Genomic DNA, 22,298 nt, shown 5'->3' on the forward strand with positions numbered 1-22,298 from the left:
GACTGCATGCGCATTCAACATCAATTGTGACAGAAAGCCGACAGTTTGCCCCTGCGATGCAGAGCCCCAAGGGGAAGAATACATAGCGCAAACAAGATTAGCTGTAAAATTTAATGAGTAACGTTGCAGGTGGGCATTCGCGACTGCTAAAACAAACTGAACTACGTGAACTGAGTCAAACAGAACCAACAGGAAAAACTTACCTCAGCATTTGTCCTCACCCGTAAATGTGCAATGTGTATGAGGCACTGCGACTTTCATGTCCTGTAGATTTCGAAGCAGCAGTTAAGCCTATTATCCAGCTAAGTACCTGCGTTATCAGCAATTGCTGCCATTATATACATACCCCACATTTATAGCGAAACTGTGGAAACCTGCATGAGCGTAGAATCCGCCAAATGACGGGATGGACTTGTTAATCTGCCATGCTAAACTGAGCTAGTCGTTACTGCCCAAGCCATGCGCGTAACATAATAATCCACCTTTCCCCTTGGCTCGTCTGGTCCCTCGTACATGCGTCATGACCCAAGTTCAAAGAATACCAGTGCGAACTTTTCCACTGAATTTCTTTTATTCCATTGTCTCCGTCCAAGTGGAAATGTGAAAGGGCTACTGAAATGGCACCTCCCGCTTTGCTTTGCCTGCAGCGTGAACAATGAAGAAATAATGGCAGAAAGAGAACATGCCACGATGTACGAAACCACCGTCTCCCTGTCGGTGATTGGGTATTGACAGACGTATTTGTTGGGTAGTGTTTTTTTGGGGGGGGGGGTTCAAGGCCAGCGGGTGTAGCACATGGCGGAAGTTAGGCACAGTTATTTTCTTCTGATAAAAAAAAACACGTGAATTTGTCGATGGCAGGCCACGTATGTTTCAGAAGGAAGTTATTAACTGCTCGCGTCCCATTTTAGGGTCATTTGCATACGGATACTGAGGGCCATGAGAATTCGTGCCAGGCAAGCAGCTGCTTCATTTCATAAAAATTTACGTTTTATTTTCATCTTTTGGAAATAAAAATACCTGCCCAAAATATTTTCACGGTAAGATAAGGCCTTTTCCTAACGTCTTTCGTGAAAATAACATTGAGAAATAGTACTAGAGTCGTCAAAACTAGTACTTTTTGTGGAAAGCTCTTTACTTAAGCGGTAGTTTGTTTCGGTGTTGATGCGATTTTTGAAGGCTCGAAACAAAAAATTCAATGTTTTCAAAAGTGTACTGTGGTGAAGAAAGCTGTGAAGGTTTTAGATTTACTGACGGTTTTCTGCTAGATTTTTATCTCTTCCCGACCCAACTCAGCACCGGGGTTTAAGCCTTCTAGAGCACACACAAAGAGTTTCAATGTGATTGTTTGTTAATTTTGAGCAAACGAAGTTTTCAAAACGAGAAGGCTCAACAGACGATCAGCAAGTTGCTAAAGCCAATTTCGTACGGTTCACGAGGGTCTGGTCAAGTAACCACCACGCACGGTTAAAGTCGTTAATTTCCACAAGTCGAATGGGAGTGAAACATAGGTCAGACGTCATGTTAGGCAGGCTCCGCAGTTCTGCCTGTAGAATGTATCTTCATCTAAATTATTTCACTTCAGCAGGGGACGGTGTACTTGACTTGCCCGTTCAAAAACAAAAATTTGCCCCGTTTTTATACACAATGAAACATGAAAACACTGCATCTAATGAGATAACTACCAGTTAGGGATGTTTTTCCAACAAATAATTCAATGCTTGTATCACCTGTTTTGAAAATCAGGGTCTGAAAATATGATAATAATGAGTTTTTTTCACTGTATCGATTTGGCTTCTATCGTCGTCCTGCGCCCGCTGCGTAAATTCCCAGTCCATGTGCAAACTGTCATGAACAGCCAAGCTGTAGGCCCACGCCTATTACCGACAACTGAAGAATGTTAATTCCCACGTGGTGGTTAGTTATTGTGTTCTTGTTACATAAACCCAACATGTAATTTACATCATCTTCACTTCACACAACGTACGACAAGATGTACTCATAACTTGTATACAAGGTCTCGTATCGTTATTTGGCTCGGAGTGGTACAAAGAGCCTCTTAAATTTGAAACAAACTCAATGTAGAAACTCTGTCATGGTCGCAAGCGCGGAATTTATTAGCTTGAACATGATCATGCCCACGGCACACAATAGGGCTAATGTACGGAGCGCCCGACCATGTTATTGTTGTAGATTTAATGGCATGTATATACGACACCCGAGCCCCGTAAATATCCCATAAACAATGGTTCATATGGCATGCATAAAAAGGACTTTGCAGTCTTCAGTACTGCATTAGTTGCCAATGGTTACCATTCATGTTTTCATCCTAAACAGACAAAAATTTTCCGAAGGGAATCGTTTCAGTGCACTGAATACTTAAACCGAGCGCATGATACCGGGATGGCCTTGATCAAGGCGTTGGGCGATGATTTTGACAAAGAGTCTCAGGATCGGTCCACAAAAATTAATAATTGGTATTTTTCGGGAGGCACGATTTATATGGAGGCTCTAGAGTAGCTTTGAATTATTCATGATGGCATAACCGCATATCGCTGAGCCCCCCCCCCCGTTTTCGCCCAGAAGTGGATGAAAAACAAAAAAAATTAAACCCAGAAGACACCGACCCTACAAGGCAGTTTTTCGACTCGGCATCATGATTCGGACAGCTGACGCACGTACGTACGTGGGGTTATGTTCACCTATACGCACATGTCTGCGGTGGTTCGTTTTGTATATAGCCTTTGTGAGTCTGTGAACAGGGAATTCGTTGTGGTTCGCCGTTGTACTGGACAAGGGTGGCACCTTGTTAGCCGTGGTTTGCGTGCGTACGGCCGTGCAAACCGCCCTGGACAAGGCCATACCGGGACAGCATCCGATTAATTGCATCTGACTGACAGTGATTAACTTTTTAAAAAGACAGCCATACGAAGCACAGTGCGCATACACGTACGGGAGGAATCGCATAATACTACATAATACGATCCTGTTGCCATCAAACAGGTCTCTGAAAAAGGAGCATACTTTTACTACCCAAGCAGATCAGCACTAATGGTAAATCTTTTCTGAAGCATGACCAATTTCGAATGTGCACAATTTAAATGATGCTAAACCGTTAACTCAGATGGACTATGTTCATGAGGTGAGAATCCGCACGAAAAGCACAACATTTGATACATTATGCTTTAGTTCTGGGGCTCATCTTTTATTTTTATGATAATAGAGTCAATGGCTGTTTATAGAAACGGCTATTATCGTTAAAATAAGAAGATGGTAGGCAAAATTACATGACTCTGAATCGGTCTCCGATGGACCGAGTTCGACAACATCGTTTGTTCACTTCGTACCAGACGGTAGAGTACAGTCAATGTGAGATTTGATGAGGTTCCGGTAAGCTTGTTGGAAATGTAATGGTTAATAGTACCCATGTGCTTTTAGTATTATTTGAAACTCGGCTTTGTCGTGTTGGATTGACGGGGGAACGCGGCTCCAACTGCCGTGAACACAACGCTTAAACGCTGTTCACCATGTGGTTTCCAACTGCCTGCTTTAATATTTGGGAGTGAATCAAGAACCTTCATGATCAGACATAGTGGACTTAACTACGTAACTTAATTAAGGTTATAATGTGCATAAACTTGGGCAAAATTTATTCGGTGCACTGGACTGGTTCCCGTCCCTATATGGACCAGTAGCTAGCTGCGGTTTAACGTTTGTGATGAGCCCTGTCAGTTTAGATGCTGAATATTTAAGTTTTTGTCAGGCCAGTAGCAATGCATTAACATGAAATACATTCAGCGCGTAGGCGAGTGAAACACTAGTACCTATCCTTGCTAAGCCTCTGTTAATTACAGTGTGGTGATTTATTTTTCAGTGATTATCACTGGTAAATTACTTAAGGGCAATTTATTTCAAATCAGTGGTTATTAGGTTTAATTTTAGATAAATGAACAAGTTATGGTGAAGTTATTTTTAGTAACGAAGAAGAAAAAGCAAACTATGCTATCGGCTCCTGCTTGATTTGTGCGTTGAGCGGGCATCGTTTCCTCGTGTACATACACCACCCAGAAGGATTCTGCCTGATTTATTACCCGCTACCATTCCCTATTACGTACGGGAAGGGAACCAGTCTATCGATGCACCAGTCCTGGATGGAGCATTAATACTAAAGACACGATCATAGAGATGACTATTCGCCTGGTCACACTCCACCTTCACTTAGCTGTAATAGGCAATAGGCAACGTAATAGGCAATCCGAGGACACCGTTGTGAGCCACTGCTGACAGGGGGTTTTGGTTACGCCCAGTATGTGTAGGACGCGGTATTACGTACTGGTGGGAGCACATAGTGCCCACGAGCAGGCCAGGGTTTGCCACGTACTTAGGTTTCCTTTGTTTGTGCACAAATCGCGACAGCAGTTGGATGAAAAAAAACTCCAAGAAGTGCACGGCACAATGGTAAAAATATTCGACTCCCAAAAAGAGCAAACCGTGCACTAAGAGTCATTTGTGCAATAGTAATTCAAGTTGCCGAATGGATTAAGAATTCACTTCCCAAAGACGTATAGAATAGGCCTAATAGTCTCACTACGGTCCTTCAACGATAACTGGATATAGGCATTTCCATTTCCAAATCAGCGAAAGTAGAAGACACCTAACCTGTAACGGCTACAAATCTCCCGAGAGCGGTCCGGTCCGGTGTAACAGCAGCCACTTTCCTCCTCGAACACGGCTAACTTCCAATTAATATAATATCACTGATGCAAGCCTCACGAACTCTAAAGAAAAACAAGCCTGTCGCTGTTTTGTGTTAAACGTTTATCGCTTTCTAATCGATCTAAATAGTTAGAAGCCGAGGCTTAAGCAGGTCACTCTTAAGTCTTATCACCATGCGCGGTCCCCTGCCACAAAAACGCTGTATCAACGCATTCCGTACAACCTTTGAGACGCTGTCCATATTACTTGTGCCGAGGTCGACCCAAGGCCGTCGATCGGTGATACGCGACAGTAGTACTCCCAAGTAATACTTTGGTGATCATGAACTATCGATTGCACTTTATATGGCCATTTGGGTAGGCATTTACATCTTTTTTCTATTACAAAATTAGTAACTTCATCTGTAAGTACGTCCTCGTCTAAACAGCTTGCCTGAGTCATTTTCTCAGTATTATGGTTTGTGACCGAAGAGACATCTATGCTTCATGCCTTGTCAGTTAGCAGACCAAATTGGATAATAAAGAGGGCCCTTCGTCTCTATGGAAGCTGATTTTCTTTCAGAGGGCAACTGGATTTTACTGTTGTAACTCTTTAAGTAAAACAGAGGAAAAGCGAATTTATAAACAAACGGTCACGAAATTTTAAAAAGATGAAGGTGTCACAATGCCAATGAAATAAAACTGTGTATATCATTTTCTGAGTTTCTTTAGGGTCCCCGATTAACCTAACCGAGGGTCTCCAAATAACAATCGTACAAAATCTTGAGGCCTTGAAGTATGAAAAGGCAGTAGAAGAACAACAGGGGTTCCCCAGTTGGCAAAACATTTTTTTCCTTTACCATAGAGGACAGACAAACCCAGTGAATAAAAGATAGTTCGTGTCCTCGGTTCTTTGTGTCCTCGGTCGTCAGTCCTTTGTTCACTTTCTGTGCCTATAGTCTGTAGCAGTGTAGCAGTCTATAGGGTTCGTGTTGGGGTTGGTAAGCCTTCACTGGGTTAAGGGGACAACTTCGTTTGTTCGGACATTATCTGTCCCCATAACGTGTTTGAAGCCTACAAAATAGGTGAAATGTCCTGTGTTTGTCCCCACAAGTACGGAACGCCATGCCTTGTTAGCCCCCCCCCCCAAGTCTCTGGTCTTTGAACGTGCAAAATTTTCAAAACAGCGCCCTCTATTTCCGCAGCGCCTGAATGTTCGCGAGTAGACTGACTGTACTCCCGGACACAAGTCCACAAGTCAGAAGGGCAAATTGTTCAAGGGAAACAGACTAACTGGTTGGTAGCTCTAGATCCCTTACGACTGCGTAATGTTGATGTCGAATACAAACAGTAGACCATGGGTAGGTTTAACAAAGTTGCAGCCAGCGGATCTACAACAATGGCGGCATGACGTGCAACGGGCTACTACGAGCCTTTGCTCTGTGATTAAAAATGCCACTCATTTCCGTGTCCGTTGTCAGTCTCCAGCCAACCCTACTCCCTCCTCCCCACCCCCAAAAAAGCACCGCTGCATCCATTCTGGAACTTTTGTCTAACCAGAGATCGGTCGAGTATTTTGGGGGGGGGGCCTTACGTGGTAAAGTATACACAATTGTGCACTGTGGCGGAATAGTTAGTTTGACGTAGGACATCGGACATATGAATGTGTTTCTGCAGCAATATTTCATTTTCGGGATATTGCGAGAACGACCTTGCATCAACTATAGCTGCGCAAGCTGGAAACTGACCCAACGAATTCAGCCTGGGGCACGGCAGCTGTGGCAGTCCGCATTTAACTGAATAGGGTGACTCGGGGTGAAAAAGTACGAGGTCCATATGATCCCCCTCACAGTGAGATATTTTCCGTACAAACCAGTGTGAATATCCAATGTCAAACATCTTCCTGTAGACAAAAACAGATAGTGAATGTCCAATATAGTATCGAACTAACTCAAGTTTCATCTGTTTACTTGATTGAATTTACCACGAAAGACAGCGTACAAATTAAAGGAACAACCACCGTTTCCTTCAGTCCTTACAGTTTTCTGTTTTTTGCCTCTTTTTCGGGCTATTAGAAGTGTTTAATGCAGATATAATGTTATATTGCCGGGTCAATGAGAAAGTCCATAGGAAACAAAGGATTTTTTTCGTCGATATTGTCGGTCTTTTGCTCAAGTAGACATCAAAAGTAAGTGGGGGGGGAAGTCCGTAGAAGGTCATGTTATGGGAATAATGCAACCAAAGTCATCCCCCCAAGACCATCAGATCCACGACTATGTGTATATGAACCTGTCCAATCTGAAGGCTACATATATCGCGTTCCGAAGGCGATGAGCTTCAGGTAGTGAGTACTGACAAATTAGAGTGGTTCTGATTCCCCAGAGAATAGGCTTTCCTAGAAAGGAAATTGTGTTATTGCTTGCCATAGTCGGTGGCCAAGGTTGTTTCCATTTAGTACTGGTTTATGAAGCACACGTCCATGTATTCGGTTACCGTTCGCAGGTAAAGTGCCGCGGGGAATTAGTGTGATCTCCACGCAGTCAGAAGTTAACTGATGAGCTTTCGCATTCAATCAGCTTTCTCCATGCACATCCCGGGGGTAAAGCACCAGCAAAGTACCCAGTAGACAATCCGATCGACGGAGCAACTCCAGTGCTACATCCAGGTCTTGGATTGAAAGAGGACAAAAATGGAATTTTCTTTCTGAAAATGAACTTCTTCATTTGTCAACAGTGAAAGAATCATACCACCAAGAAAGGTGGTAGTACGTTTTCTAAACGGCTAGCGCTGTCGATAAAAAATTCTCAAGGAGTGGCAACTCGCTACCCCCTCCCCTTCCCTGCTGGATACGCCCCTTTGAGCAATTCTCCAACCAGCAACAAAAGTATCATCCCATGAGCAGTACGGATGTATGTGGGAGACTTGTACATTAACATACTTATCTATGCCTTGTTTATAATTATTAATTTATTTCTGCAGTGCAGATGTCATTTTTATCTTCCGGCAATAAGTTGTTGGCTTTGGAATATATTAAAGACAGCGTGACCTGCGACATTTTTTTTTCAGTTTGAAATAATTATGTTAGGTATTTCGGGTAACATTCTTTGGTATATCTTCAGATCGTGTGATCGTTGGTTGAACAATTTTATCTTTAGTCCCAAGCTTTAACGCTGCCATGTTTTGTCAAAAATGTTATTCGTGCACTCCAGAAAATCCATTTAATTGGGTTTTTCCCAGCTTAGGGATTTTTTTAAATGTATTATAAATATGTACACATTCTGCTGTCTATATTTCGTCATTTTTCCACTTTCTTTGTACAAAAAACTGCAATACTTACTATTTTGAAATATTATAATCTCGACAATTCAAATCACGGAAGGTATACTTATTAAGTATACCTTCCGTGATTTGAATTGTCGAGATTATAATATTTCGACAATTCAAATCACGGAAGGTATACTTATTAAGTAATTATTGTGATCACTTTTTCCATTAAATGCTTTCATTTAAATTTAATTTGGTTATGCTACAAGATTAGCAATTACACTTTTTTTTCGATAACCACACCAACATCACAAGCAGTAAAGCTACAATAATTTGTATTATTTCCAGTTCGTTTTTAAGGCGATGGCACCGCTGTCATTAGCTGGTCATGTTTTGTTTCTCCAGGCAGCGGTCGCTTTAGGAATTCTTGCAATCTTGCATCCAGTCTCTGCTCTGTCTTGGCTAGGGCCTGGTGTAATTTCCGTGCCCCACCCGCAGTGTGGGGCCGGGGTGGTAACAGCACCGGAGCCTCCCCGCTCGGAGACAAATCTGAATCGGGTAAGCCGTACGCTCTCGACCTGATGGCATCATTCATGAACTCGATGTGACTCATTGCCGATATTTTCCTCACTCGCGGGACAACGGTGCTGGGTCGACTTCTCGCGTCCGGAGAGGTAGGAGAGCCCGATGAAAGGACCGTGGGTCGGATAGTGACTGAGATTGAACGCTGGTGTCTCTGATGGTTGGCTCCTCCTGCGTTGCTGAGGAGGACGGGGCGGATTCCTAGCTTCTCCGCGCGGGTCAATAGTCGAGGTTTCTGAGGTTGTCCCGGAGAATTAGAACCCTCCTTTGAAGAGTCAACCTCTCCGTGTTGTGCTAGCAGGTCATCAGCCTGAGGTGCTCCGCCTCGTGCACTCTCTGCTGCGTTTCCCAACCCGTCGGGGGAAGATAGTCCGGGAATTTCCGACCCTGTGTCACCACGGTCACTCGGGCGGTGCATGCGCATCCCACGTGGGATCCGTGTTGGCAGTTCTTGGGGGAAATTAACTGGGCGCAAGGGCGAGGTTTTCATCTGATCCCTTGGGGAGGCAATTTCACTCGTGTGTACAGTGCTGTTTACGGGGGTCGAGTCCGCTGAACTTGTTACCGTATCCTCTGCGTGACGACGCCATCGGAGCGGTGCCGATTTTGGACGCGACAGTTGGGGCAGAGGCTTATTTTTCAAATCTGAGACATTGTCGCTCGTCTCCTGGTCGATTTTCAAGTTTTGGAGACAATCTTCAAAGATATTCTCACCGCCGGATTTGTCACTCTGAAGTGCCTCTGCTCTTAGACCAGTAATAGATGCCGTGGGTGTATCACGATGTTCCTGTCCGTTGTCCGCGCCGTCCATCGACCTGGACCGCGCCCTTCCGGGTCTTCCACCGGTATTCCTCTCGGTGTTGAGTGGACGGTCGCCCGCTGCGGTTGCCGGCGGTGGTCGCGGTCTGTTTTCGCGATTGGCCAGGCAGCTGTCCCCTTCCTGCCGCTGGAGGCAGGCCAGAACGTCCTGGGTGCTCAGCCGTCGTTTGAACAGATATACCATGTTCTTGTGCGCGTTGGCCTCCATCGACGCTAGGTGCTTCTGCAATTTCTGGGATTCCAGCTTGTTAGCCCTTTCGGTCAGAGCTGAGCGACTGCTGTCCAATGAGATCTTCCTCCGCCGTGCCTTGCTGCCCGCGTCCATGGTTGCTCTCGGTGGAAATCGCACTCTCTTCCCTCAAGTCGAAATGGCCTTAGAGGTGCTCTTAAAAGTCATTGACTGATTCATGACAGTTTCAGTCGACACATTAAATAATTTCTTATCATAAAAAAAACTCACATTAATTTCTGGGGTGCTTTTGTGTGTTGCGACGCTGTTGTAAAATGTGCCCAGACTCGCTAGAATCCTGAACGTATAGAAAATTTTATTGGTGGAGATTCAGAGAACAAACGAGTTTGAAATGCCTCAGTCAGCAATTTGATCACCAGTGGAGATTTACACCACTTGGATTTCCTAACAAAACGAATCTGAACCGGTCAACAATACTTCTGTCTCTTACACGATCTGTTTACCTAAAAGACTTTACCCTAACGACACTGCATAGCCACAGACTAGGGCAGTTTGGATTTAGAGTGCAAGGCAAACTGACGAGGTCCCGCAAACAGAGACTGAATGCGCCTCGGATGAGAAAACCAAACAAAAAACCGTGGCTCGGGTCCCTATCTATGAACTTGATTTAGGAAAATCGCCCTTCACAGGATTGGCCTATTCAGATACTCCAGATAACAGCACAACGCGGTTTAGATCAGTACGCTTGTGATAAGGATGTATTATGCTCCCTATGGACGAACTTTGAGGTGTCTGTGATAGGAGGGTAAACTTATAGGATGCAAATCAGGGGGCATGAGCCACGCCCCCAACAACGACTTTACAAAGTGTAATTAACGACTGAGAAGAGAAACAGTCTTCTTGGAAATCGCCAAGACCTTGACCTGTGTAGCATGTTGCACCTTCATTCACTTCACTTAATTCATATTTATTATTTCTTGACTGAAATGAAATCCACATGTTTGGCCACTCCAGATAAGTGCAATTTAACTCGTATGGAATATATACATGTAATGAGTTTAGCGAACACAACAAACCTATGTACTGAAGAGCTGACAGAAATTCATTCCCTTCACTTTTCAACTCTTAGAGAGAGGGGAGCCTACTTAGGAACCGAATCAATCAGTCCGTCCATTGACATTAATTATAACCTGTTAGGTATTATTTTCAAAAGAAGCTGCTTCTCAGTGCGGTTTATGTTGCTGATAATTCAGCGAATGTTAACGTAATTGTCAAGCAAAGAGGTTAATAACATCTGAAAATTTAAGTTAAGAATGATCATTTGTCCATTGTGATTTAACAAATTTCTTAGTTCATGAATTCGTGAATTTTGTGTTTCAGTATGCATTATCATTTTCTCTGAATCGTGAATTGCATTCTCTTTGCACGGGCACACCCAGTATAAGCGTTGGCTTATTGTCTAAACTCCCTGTGCTATAATAAATAAGTTCCTTTAAGTTTTTGCATTTACATGTACCGAACTACTTTATAAAATGGAAATTATCCTGAACCTTGTTACCATAATTAACATAACAACATGTTAAACATAATATTAATAACATTATATTCTTTTATTTACATTTTGGTTTCTAGCCCAGCTAGCCTTAAAAAGAGATACATGAGTGTACAAACTTGTTCTGGTTGTAAAGAATCAAAAAGAGAAGACGAACCGATCAGATCATCTCTAATCTCCACATATTACATTCATTCAAATTCTATAGTCAATCCTGATCCCTCCATTTTTTCCCTGAAGAGGGCGTTCAGTTCTTCGTTCTGTGCAACGGTGAACATCGTCTTCCAGTCTCCAACAGTTCCTGAAAATGCAAGAGGATACAGCAGCAGAACGCAAGAGGTAAGTTGACACTACATAGTGCCAAGGTTGGAGACTTTTGGGAATGATTCATTGGTTCTCACCGCCCTAAAAGGGCACGAGGCAGGGCAAATGCATGTACTTTTTGTCGACTGAGTACTCCTTTGACAGAGTCAATTTGAACAACTGTTACGGGTCAACACGTGACATGAGCGCACTGAATGTATGCAGCTCAGGACAGCATGTAAACCACACTGATCTGTGGGTCAGTAGCTGTGGCGTATTCCCTTCACAAAAGTTTGGGAAAGGCACCGGCCCTCCCCCAGCGCTGCTGCTTGAATGCGTGAAAATGTTATGCAAATAGGTAATGCGCTACGAGATAAATGCGCTGTTTATTAATGTACATGTTACACCATGTTCAACAGAGAAACCTGTATAGCAAAACCTATATGTCAAAAATAAATCACGAGCCGTGTGAATGATCAAAACATCCTGGGGTGGGGCTTTATGGATCAGTCCAATAAACATTGTCAACCAACTCATCAAGAAGTAGGAGAACACTGGACTTGTCCCCCTTGTCTCCTCATTTTAATATCTATAGAAAAGACCCTTTCTAGCAACAGGTTCGGTCGGTTTAATTTCTAAAAAAATCACACTACGTTTACCAATTCTTTCGAACTGGAGAAGCTCACCTTTCCTAAGAATCGAAGGGGCCCCTAAGCCTCCTTTATCAGCAGGTGACTTTGCCTGATCGTCAGGGGGCGCACTCTCTTGATCACTCGGTGGAACCGATGGTGGCGCTTCTTTGGCGCTAGGCTGAGAGAGGTTAAATCGCGCCTTCATGCTCTGAAAGCTGCAGAACTCGACCACCCGGTCCACTGCGTCATCCGACAGGTGCTTTCCCAGGAAATCGGTTATTTGTATGACTGCTCCCTTCTTGTCCTTTATCATCAAGAACCAAGTTTGGCAAAGCGTATGATTAAAACAAGATAATGTCTTTACTATTTTCAATCATGCACATCTAACAAGTCACCAGATTTTTAAACTGTTTAAAACGGTCACTCCTAGTTCTCTCCAGAATCACAAAAGGGGCGCGTGGATAATGCAGTCTGAATCTTATGTGACTAACGCTGACCCACTATTAAACAATCTTTTTGCAGGTATATTGTCTCATATCTTTGGTTATACTTAATCAGAAATTTAAAAAGCGAGAAGGCTGATTTTTTACGTGGTAAATAATTGTATCCCGTAGGGGCGAAATGTGTGCAACACGTGCGCGTTTGGCGCAGAATGTGCAAAACCAACATTTAGTCACTTTATCAGTCTATCTGTCTATTTACATGACAATCATTTTCATGTAAATAGACTGATCCGTTATAATCCCGCGGCTTCGGCACCCACGGTTATTTGGCCAATCACAACAGTGGCTCTGATTAATGCCCGAGATCGATGCACAAAAAAGTCCGACCTGGTTGGAAAATGCAGTGTGGCATCAGAGAGAAACAAATTAAAGACATGCAACCACCAACCTGCACAGTGGGCGGGGCTAGATGGATTGGTGTAAGGCTTTTTATATACAGAGATCTTTGCGTGAAGAAGCTCTCTTGCGTGATGCTCTTACAATAAATTGAAAGGCATTCATACCCCCCCAACTTACCTTTATCATGTCCTCGTATTTCAAGAATAAGAAGTTTTTGTCATAGCGATGCTTAGTCCAGAAGTCCAAAACGTGGGGGAACCACGACCCAAACACCACTTGTGAATAAAGAAGAAAATAAATCGACAGAGATTTTTGTTTTAAATGTGTCATTTGCCCCCGGTTAGCAAAAAATGAGATAATCTCTGTGCATGAAGTGAGTGGTCTTATCAGTTCTACATGCGATGAATTTGCTCAGAGTAAACGTCTTTTACTTACTGCTCATTTTACCTTTCTCATCTGCTGGAACTGAAAAGCCAGTTAAAAAATTTTATACTCCTGTTCATTTGAAGTTAAGTGGACAGCGCATTAACGGCTCTCCAGAGTTCATACCTAATTTACAATAAAAGAGAGAAGACGTTGGGCATTCTCTTAAATTGTACATTATTATTAGAGATGAGCATCCAGAAGGTCGATTGGAAAGCACCATGGTTGAGATTTTATGGGAGTTTCTTGTTTCAAATGGAAAACAAATAGTCAAAGACAAACTGACCTCTACCTTTCAGAGAAATGCACATGGATATCCCAGCGTCGAAATCAAGAGCATGGATTTAACTGCGTCCCCAAAATATTAGCGGCTTAAATGAACTTACTTTCCTCAGAAAAAGACAATTTGACGAAGTAGTCCCACTTTTCGTACCGAGAATCAAACTTCATGGGCTTCACGAAGTTCCAGTTCGACACAGTCGTGTCTTTTGGGTTTCGGATGACGTACACGACCTTCAATGACGAGGATAATACAATTGAAAATATAAGCTTCCATGCGTACCAATCAACTCCAAAACAGCAAGGGCATGTGTACGTGTGTTAAGGTTTTGTGTTCAAGCGTCCTAGTATTAGGTCGTGTCTGGTGGTTGTGGACGAGGCTGGAAGTAAACCTGCGTAGATGCAATTGAGGTTCTTCCAGCTTTGAAACATGGAAGTTTACACAGCCTTACTAACTTAGAGCAAACCATTCTGAGAACAAACACTTCCAAAAGACCTCCCTCTGACTGAGAAAGACGGAAAGTCTCTATGACCCCTAAACAAGTTATTGTCAGTTGAATTTTGATACTGAGAGCAGCCATTCAGAACTCACACTTCCAGAAAAGAAAAACACGTTCCAGAGCGATGCATGTAATCACTACAGGTTATGAGGCTCTGAGCGCACTGCTCGTGGGCTTAGCTTTCGAGTCGTTCTCGGAATAAACTTCAAGTAGGGATTCCTTGAATTGGGATATTAACAGGAGATAGGTTGATTTCTACGGGAAAAGGCATCACCTTTCCTTTCCCTTGGTATATCTGGCTGGGCATGAGCTCCTCTGTTAAATGCGTCATAATCACCCGCGGGGCTGTCCACTGCGCCATCGCCTTGTATTGCGGGGGACGGGGTTCCTTAAAAACCGACCTTCCTGGCTGGCTGAGGTCGAACTCCACCGGGTGGGACTGTTGGGCGCGGTTGATTCTTTCCTCATGGCCGTCCACAAGGATAAGATTGACAATCTCCATGGCCCAGTGTGTGCCTGAATCAGAAGGGATTCCTCAAAGGTCATTCAGATACCTGGAGAAGAACTCCCAAAACGTTACCTCTTTGCATATCACTCTCTTTGTTTGCTGCGTTTTGCAACATCACTGCAATCGTCATGTTTTAGCTTCGTTTTTGTTTTGTTTGTCTCCCCCTCTGACAGCAAATTGCTGGCGCAGGTGCACGAGGCATTGTGGAAAACAGATCCCTCTTTTGCTCTAGCTCCCGGCACGGCTAAATAGTCTTTAAAAGCTTCACCTTCAGATCGATAGGCTGTGTTCCCAGGCATTGTGCCCTCCAGAATGCTGGATCGCGCCAGTACATTTCTAGCACAAAAAGCTTTTTGTTGGCATCTTTCATAACATTTGTGTATGCAAAACAGCACATTGTATTATTTTGCTGGCATTATCGGGGCTTCCTGGAATATAATGATGTCATGGTCTTACGTGCAAGGACTACCAGCATCTTTTCTGTTGTTTTGTCACGTGAATGACGCTCAAGTATCACACTTACCTGCTTTTGGGTAGGTGACAATCCACACGTCATCGTCCCACACGTCGTAGTCCTTCAGTGCGTCCAGCGCTTCCTGGGTGACAAACCATGGCCACGTCACTCCGTAAAGTTTGACCGTGCCGGGTTCGGCGGGTTGATCAACTTCATCTTTTCTCTCTGTCATTCCCAGTCTTTTGAGGGACCCGTCTGCTGGCTTCAAATGAAGTTGTACGTGTACAGTAAACTTTTCCAGCCCTGCTATACACCGGTGTACCGTAGTATGAGGTGAATTGGATTGGTACTGGATATTTCTACTCTACTTTGTAGAGAGCTATGTTACTAAAGGGAGGTCCATCTAAACTCCCATGAAGCCAGACAGGTTAAAATTCGTGTTCCTTGGATGGGCTCAGTCGTCCGCAGGCGGACGACTGGACCAACTATACAGTTTTTTAAACACTTCATCGACCGCCAGGGAGATTTCGCGTTTTTCAAGATAAACTCTTTGAAAACCCTTTGAACATCCTTGAGATCCTATGCCCTGCAGACATGAGTAAGCAGTGCGAGAATTTTTTTAACAGCAAGGATTTAGCAGGATTTATTTTCGTGTGCAAATTTAATACAACACCGATTGCGTTTTCGCATATGCAACAAATGGATGAATGAAAAGCGCGGGGTGCGCGTACCATTTTTTTAATGTATGCTATATACCGATATATGAACTTTACGGGATATTATGTCAATATTTCCATTGACATTTTGATAAGAGATAGATTTGATAATAATGACTGGGCCTTCCATGTTCTATACAAAGGATCCGTTTGAGAGTCGTTTTCTCAGCTTCGTTGGCTTTTTACTATAGCATATCCTTTTTACTGTAAACTGCAAAACGCACCTTTTACCACAAGCCCCTATGTAAACGGCAAAGAAATAATCACTTTGCCTTCCCTGTTGAACTTCTAGGCTCGGTAGGTGGCATCCTCGCTCAGTGTCTCCCTTTGTTGAAATGTGGTTCCTTTCCATTTTAAAGAGCCAGTCATAAAGGTCAATTTGGAAACGTTATTTCCCGTTTCGCTCACCCCATGTTCTTACACAAAAAAAGGTTTGCGGGTACACCATGTGGGGAATATCTCTTTTGTGAAGAGGTGTGGTTCTGAAAAGAACCGGTGAGAGCAGGTCTCGACGTTTCGGCCAGTGTACTCTGGCCTTCCTCCTCCCCCTTTTTGTGTATCACTCCCACCATGCAAAGCTTCAAATCTTACCCATGTTCTTACTTCCGAATCTGTTTTGATTTTTTTTTTTTTTTTTTTGGGTTTTTTTTTTTGCCTATTTTTTCTTCAAACTGGAAAGAAATATCCTGGAAACTTTTCTGTCACTGGCAGACGGATTGTCTGTTGACTATTATAAAGCTATATACTGTACACGTCTGAGAATAATTCCAAACAATTCAAAGTCATGGTAGGCCTACATCAAGATCAGCACAGGAAGATCGATATAACAACTCTTTACACAGGGGTGGGACTTCGGACTCGCCAATAGGCCTATACACTGAAGGTAAATTTAACCGCGCAGGAAGATATCTATGGAGTAAACTGCACAGCACCGACTGCCAAACAAGCGAGGCGTATAGCCCCGGTGCGCACCACTGTTAACGGAGTTCAGGACAAATAGTGCCCTTAATAAGAATGTTGGTCACAGACTGTTGCTGCCTAAAATTTAATTAACGTGATATGTAGAAAGGTTACTCCTTTTGAAGGCAAGTTGGAGTTAGGCGGCGATTGACGGCAATCCGTACTGTTCAAACAAAATCTACGAACTTCAAACCCCGTTTAACGCAATTATCAATATATATTTATAATTTTAAAACTACATAGGAATGAAATTATCAAGTATTTCACAAAAATGTTCTTTACACTAAGAGTAAGCGAAATTGTAGCCAAATAGTTACTTATCACTATTTTTATCGGTTTTGTATACTCTTTAGACCTTAAGACCAGCCACCATTAAGATTCTTTCCCTTAATTTACCCCTAAAAATTAGCAGATCTAACTTCAAACCATGTCTGGCACATTCACGCGTCGCCATTGTTATCGTGCACTTTGGTTTCACCCCAGCCCAGTGTGAGTCAGCGACTATAGATACGAACTCTGAACTCAAAACGGTCTTTGGTTGTCAACGTTTAACGTGCCCGTGGCAACTTTAGACAGAAACCTTCTCACACTGCACTACAAAACCTGCTCGAAATAAGACTTAAGTCATAGTTCGTTATGTCACTCAACTACCGTGGTCACGAGGTGTGAGTTCAAAGTGGGATGCCGCCATGAACCCATCAAGACCCACGGTAACGGTGGATAAAATTACAAAGAATACGGACTCACCTCGTTTGAATTCGGCTGTGGCCGGAGAGAGGCAGAATTGCACATACGGGCACAATGATATACACGTACATGTATGTGGTATATAATGTCTGCAACACATATATTATTATTGTGATGATTTCGTCGCCCGAAAGGGCGTCGCTAGCGGCTCGCCAAAGAAAGGTTTTTTATTTCCTTACTTTTGGAATCCGTACCTTTATTTTCAAAACGAACAGACCACAGAGAATTGCTGAAAAGGACCAAATGGTTTGGTAAAGTTTTTAAAATGGTGGCAGTCTCAAACAGGAAATTACTAGGAAGAAAATGGAAGACGATCAGTTTTTCAACTTTACTTAACTCTTTATTTGGGAACGCATCGACAGTGGTGTTTTGCGTAAATAAAGGAACTAACCATCGCCCAATCTCCTCCTGTTTGTAACTGAAATAAGCATAGCGCACTAATATAAAAATGGAGGTTTGAATAGCAGATTTGCCACGAATGAAATAACTGTGACGTGAGGGATTACATCATCATGCATACAAATGAAGACAGAGAAGAGTCTAAACATGTTATTCAAATTGTACTGTCAGACCAGATCCCGCCATTTTTTCCTTGAACAGGGCGTCCACCTCTTCATTCTGTGCAACGGTGAACATTGTCTTCCAGTCTCCAACAATTCCTGAGATTCAACCGAATATAAAAGCGAATTACATGTACGAAGTCGAGACATCGTCACGTATCAGCTAGACATTGAAATTAAAAGAAGGGTAACTTTTTTAACTTCTATGTAGGCTTTCAACTTCCGTTCTGATACACTACGTACTGTCAAATTACCATAGTTTTTTCAAAAATTGCATTCACACAGTTTTAACTACCTCTCCAAACTCATTTTTTTAAAGACGAATACCTTTCCTGATTATTGAAGGGGCTCCCAGGCCTCTTTGACTCGGAGGTGACTTTGCATGTTCGCCAGGGGGCGCATTCTCTTGGGCGCTCTGTGGAGCCGAGGGTGGCGCTTCTTTGGCTCCAGGCTGGGCGCGGTTAAAACGCGACTTCATGCTCTTTAAGCTGCAAAACTCGACTACCCGGTCTATTGCTTCCTCCGACAGGTGCTTGCCGAGGAAATCCGCTATCTGTATTACCGCTCCCCTCGTGTCCTTTAAATTCAAGGAATTCAACTTTTATGAAACATTTCCGGGAAGTAATTTTACAAATACAAAAGCAACTATAAGTACAAGTTACAAGTGCCTTTGTGTCAAACTTTTTTTTTCTAGCTCAAAGTAATTTGGGGTTACTTACTTAGGAAGAACATGTCTGTTTTCAGTCCAACAAAGTCACCGCCTTTACTGGGATGATTTATCTTGGAAGCAACGAAGCAGACTAAACCCAGTAACAAATTGATTTCGTGACAACAAATCCAACACGGAATTCAATCACGATGTTATTCTGGAATCAGTAAGTAAGTCATCACCGAAAACAAAACTTACAAGGCTGTAAAAACTTAGCTGGACACAATGACACTACATTTTGGGGTTCAGTGGTCAAGCAGGCGTGTTCTGCCAGCTGCATTTTTTTTCTGCAGTCATGAAGAGTTTCGGAGTTTAATGCACATGCGTGAAACATATCTGGCAACAGAATACCAAGTCGCCAAATTTGGACATATAGATCGTGAAAAGGGAATTTATTTCAGTCTTAAACTGTAGGGGTGCCGTGGTCTGATGACATATCTACGGTCGGATTTGAAGCAAAGCTTACTTTCCCACACGCGTATTTACTTCATTGATCGGTTCACTTAAGTACTACTTCTCAGTTACATAGATTCCACTCCTATTGTCGTTTATGAGTTTTGGAGGATTTTGAAGCACTCCACAAGACTGTGGCATGCGCATTTCAGTGCATTGTTTCGGGGGAAAAGGTAGCCACCGTCTAACGCTCGTACAATCGGCGTCATTCCACCGCACGACTTACCATTTTCATGTCCTCGTACTTCAAGAACAAGAAGTTCTTGTCATAGCGATGCTTCTTCCAGAAGTCCAAAACGTAAGAGAACCACGATCCATATATTACTGAAAAAAGGGGGAAAATATGACCGGGCAGATATTTGAAGGGCTTATGTGATATAGGGGCTCTTGTCCACATCTTGTTGGTAAAACCATGAGAATATTTGATGCAATTAGTAGCAGTAACACAAATTCCGCTAACTGAATGTGCTTTGTAGCGAAGCTTGACATCGCAATTCTGTCTAGATCTGTTAACGCGCGCTCTGAAGTGCTGGAACTTTTAACTTTAAGTAAGAAAATTATTGATACATATCAGTATATTATATCTACGTTTCCACATTGGATTATATTCCCTCACTGGAACATTTTCTGCCAGACTTATAAGAAGGAGTGACTCAGAGACTTACCCTCATCAGAAAAACACAGCTTAACGAAGTCGTCCCACTTTTCATACCGAGGACCAAACTTCAGGGGCTTCACAAAGTTCCAGTTCGACACAGCGGTGTCTTTCGGGTTCCGAATTACGTACACAACCTTCAGTCACGGAGGAAAGACCAACAGGAATAAATGGACGGCACCAGCAAGCAGCCAGACGTATTTTGTTTGCACCACAGATATGCAAGGAATACGCGTATTCTGGTGTCTTGTCTGAACAGTCTCCTGACGTCTCTGAAGTTACAACAAATCACTACCACTGGCAAACATAACTTGTTTGGGAAATCCTCACCCATATTTAGGTGTCCGTCCGTTTGTCCTTCCGTTTTTGAAGCTAACTTTTCCAAAGGTGGCAGGCAAGATTGTATTAGAATCATTTCAGTTAAATTAAAACGAATCACAACTGTATTACCTTTCCTTTCCCTTGGTATATCTGGCTGGGCATGAGCTCCTCTGTTAAATGCGTCATAATCACCCGCGGGGCTGTCCACTGCGCCATCGCCTTGTATTGCGGGGGACGGGGTTCCTTGAAAACCGACCTTCCTCGCTGGCTGAGGTCGAACTCCACCGGGTGGGACTGCTGGGCGCGGTTGATTCTTTCCTCATGGCCGTCCACAAGGATAAGATTGACAATCTCCATGGCCCAGTGTGTACCTTCGCGAAAAGAATCGATTTGCCAAACTTCAAGATTGTCACGAGCGTCACTGAAACGGCTGGGTTTTCTGTAGCAGACGTATTATCGTAGAAACCAAACTTATTTTGTTTCTAAGGAATTTAAATCCTATTTATATCATTTTCGTCGCCAAAATCTGAACAGCAATCCTCGAAAATGTCGCTAAACGAGAGAAGTATTTTTACCTTTTAAAATGCCGTCATTCCGAACCAACACTTTCTACTTTTTTTCAGAGCACCCAAGCAGGACAATTTTAAAAGGTATTCACTTGATAAATTCATGATTTTTTAATTATTATTTATGACCAAAGCAGATATGACACTTAAGTCGATTGTACCTGCTTTTGGGTAGGTGACGACCCACACGTCATCGTCCCATACATCGTAGTCCTTCAGTGCGTCCAGCGCTTCTTGGGTGACAAACCATGGCCACGTCACTCCGTAAAGTTTGACCGTGCCGGGTGGGGCAGATGGATCCTGGGGGCTACTTCCGTCTGCCATTCAGTGTCTTCCGGGCTCTAGCTTCTGAGACTGGATGACGAGACACTACACGATCAATTAACCTTAGCTCCAAGCTTGGAAGAACGAAATTCAGACCCCAGATTTCCTTTTTATGTAAGCTCTTTAGGTCAACATGTATAAATGAATATGCCCATTGTGAGTTGCCAGGGCCCTCGCACATACGGACTTTATACTCTGCACTGATTCACACTATTGATCCATCCATGATCCAGCCGACCTACTGTGGAGATTTGGGTGACCGTAATGCCGTTACCAAATAAACATCGTCCCGAGGTTATGCAAAGATCTTGTAATGGTCATGCACGGCAGCCATTTTTCCGGTTAGTGTGTTTGTTCCATGGGGATACGCATGAGTAGACTTGCCTATCCCCTGCTAACAAAAGCACTAACCAGGAAGATGCACGTGGCTACCTCTACAACTCATGTCACAAATGGCGCTTTTAAGTGGAAGAATAGGAACAGCCCATTCCATACTACATGTATATATTGACCTATTAAATTCACAAATCCCTATGGATTGAATTTAAATCTTGGCCAGTTTAATACTACTCTGACCATGGTCACATCATTAAACGAATTTTAGCCTAATTTATAATTTTAAATTGGCTTATATCTTTTTGTTTAATTTTAATTTAATTTAGTTTAATTTAATTGGTTATTAACTGTAGTTTTAATGTTATCTTATACTGTTTCGGCCACGAGAGGAATGCAACTAAACCAAAAACCAAGCCAACCAACTTTATACGAATATACTAGGCTGCGTGCTCATGCAACACAACTGCAACCTTACAGTGGGCAATCAAAGCATTGCACGGTCAATTTTGGACTATGCCCAAATTACTTTAGGCCGTGCTCTATTTTAGATAGACTTCCACACAGGGCACGTAGTCTGCCATAAGTGCCAACCTAACCTAGGCAGACATTCCTTGGTCTGAGTTTGTGTGTGCTGCTGCCATAAACGGTACGCGAAATTTGCATAAAGTAAACCAGCAGCAATTCACAAAATTCGGAATTTGCGAGAGAGAACATAAAATTATAAAATTCATGAAAATAAAATGAAACAAAGCATGTTGAAAAAAATCCTGCCAAATAACCCTGTCTTAGGGAAACCCTCATCGTAATGATGAAAAGTGAAACGGAGACAGTTACCCTGGGAATTGGTCGACCATAAAGAAACAATGAAAAAATAATGCAACATGCACAGTTGAAGAAATTATGTGACTT

General features: G+C 43.0%; 4 protein-coding genes across 4 annotated transcripts in view; 1 reads left to right on the plus strand and 3 right to left on the minus strand.

Moving 5' to 3' along the window:
- Positions 1–648, minus strand: part of LOC110981506 (metabotropic glutamate receptor 8-like) — a 44,313-nt gene extending 43,665 nt beyond the window's left edge. The window contains exon 1 of the mRNA XM_087146505.1: positions 204–648. The gene's annotated coding sequence lies outside the window, so the exon portion shown is untranslated. The remainder of the gene's footprint in view (positions 1–203) is intronic.
- A 9,847-nt stretch (positions 649–10,495) lies between these two features.
- LOC110981467 (sulfotransferase 1A1-like) lies at positions 10,496–17,546 on the minus strand. Its single transcript, XM_022239057.2, has 7 exons — positions 17,466–17,546; positions 15,112–15,304; positions 14,355–14,596; positions 13,688–13,814; positions 13,056–13,153; positions 12,091–12,340; positions 10,496–11,402 (listed from the first exon to the last, which is right to left on the minus strand). The coding sequence occupies exons 1-7, from the start codon at positions 17,508–17,510 to the stop codon at positions 11,293–11,295; spliced, it is 1,065 nt and encodes a 354-aa protein (XP_022094749.2). The 5' UTR covers positions 17,511–17,546; the 3' UTR covers positions 10,496–11,292.
- LOC110981469 (uncharacterized) overlaps positions 11,341–22,298 on the plus strand; it is a 50,054-nt gene continuing 39,096 nt past the window's right edge. The window contains exon 1 of the mRNA XM_087146181.1: positions 11,341–11,440. The gene's annotated coding sequence lies outside the window, so the exon portion shown is untranslated. The remainder of the gene's footprint in view (positions 11,441–22,298) is intronic.
- Positions 17,986–21,647, minus strand: LOC110981468 (sulfotransferase 1A1-like). The gene is made up of 6 exons (XM_022239058.2): positions 20,891–21,647; positions 20,293–20,534; positions 19,853–19,979; positions 19,414–19,511; positions 18,353–18,602; positions 17,986–18,124 (listed from the first exon to the last, which is right to left on the minus strand). The coding sequence occupies exons 1-6, from the start codon at positions 21,051–21,053 to the stop codon at positions 18,015–18,017; spliced, it is 990 nt and encodes a 329-aa protein (XP_022094750.2). The 5' UTR covers positions 21,054–21,647; the 3' UTR covers positions 17,986–18,014.

Source organism: Acanthaster planci, linkage group LG15 (genome assembly GCF_054643075.1).
Source record: "Acanthaster planci isolate LZ-2023a linkage group LG15, COTS_SCS, whole genome shotgun sequence".
NCBI lineage: Eukaryota > Metazoa > Echinodermata > Asteroidea > Valvatida > Acanthasteridae > Acanthaster > Acanthaster planci.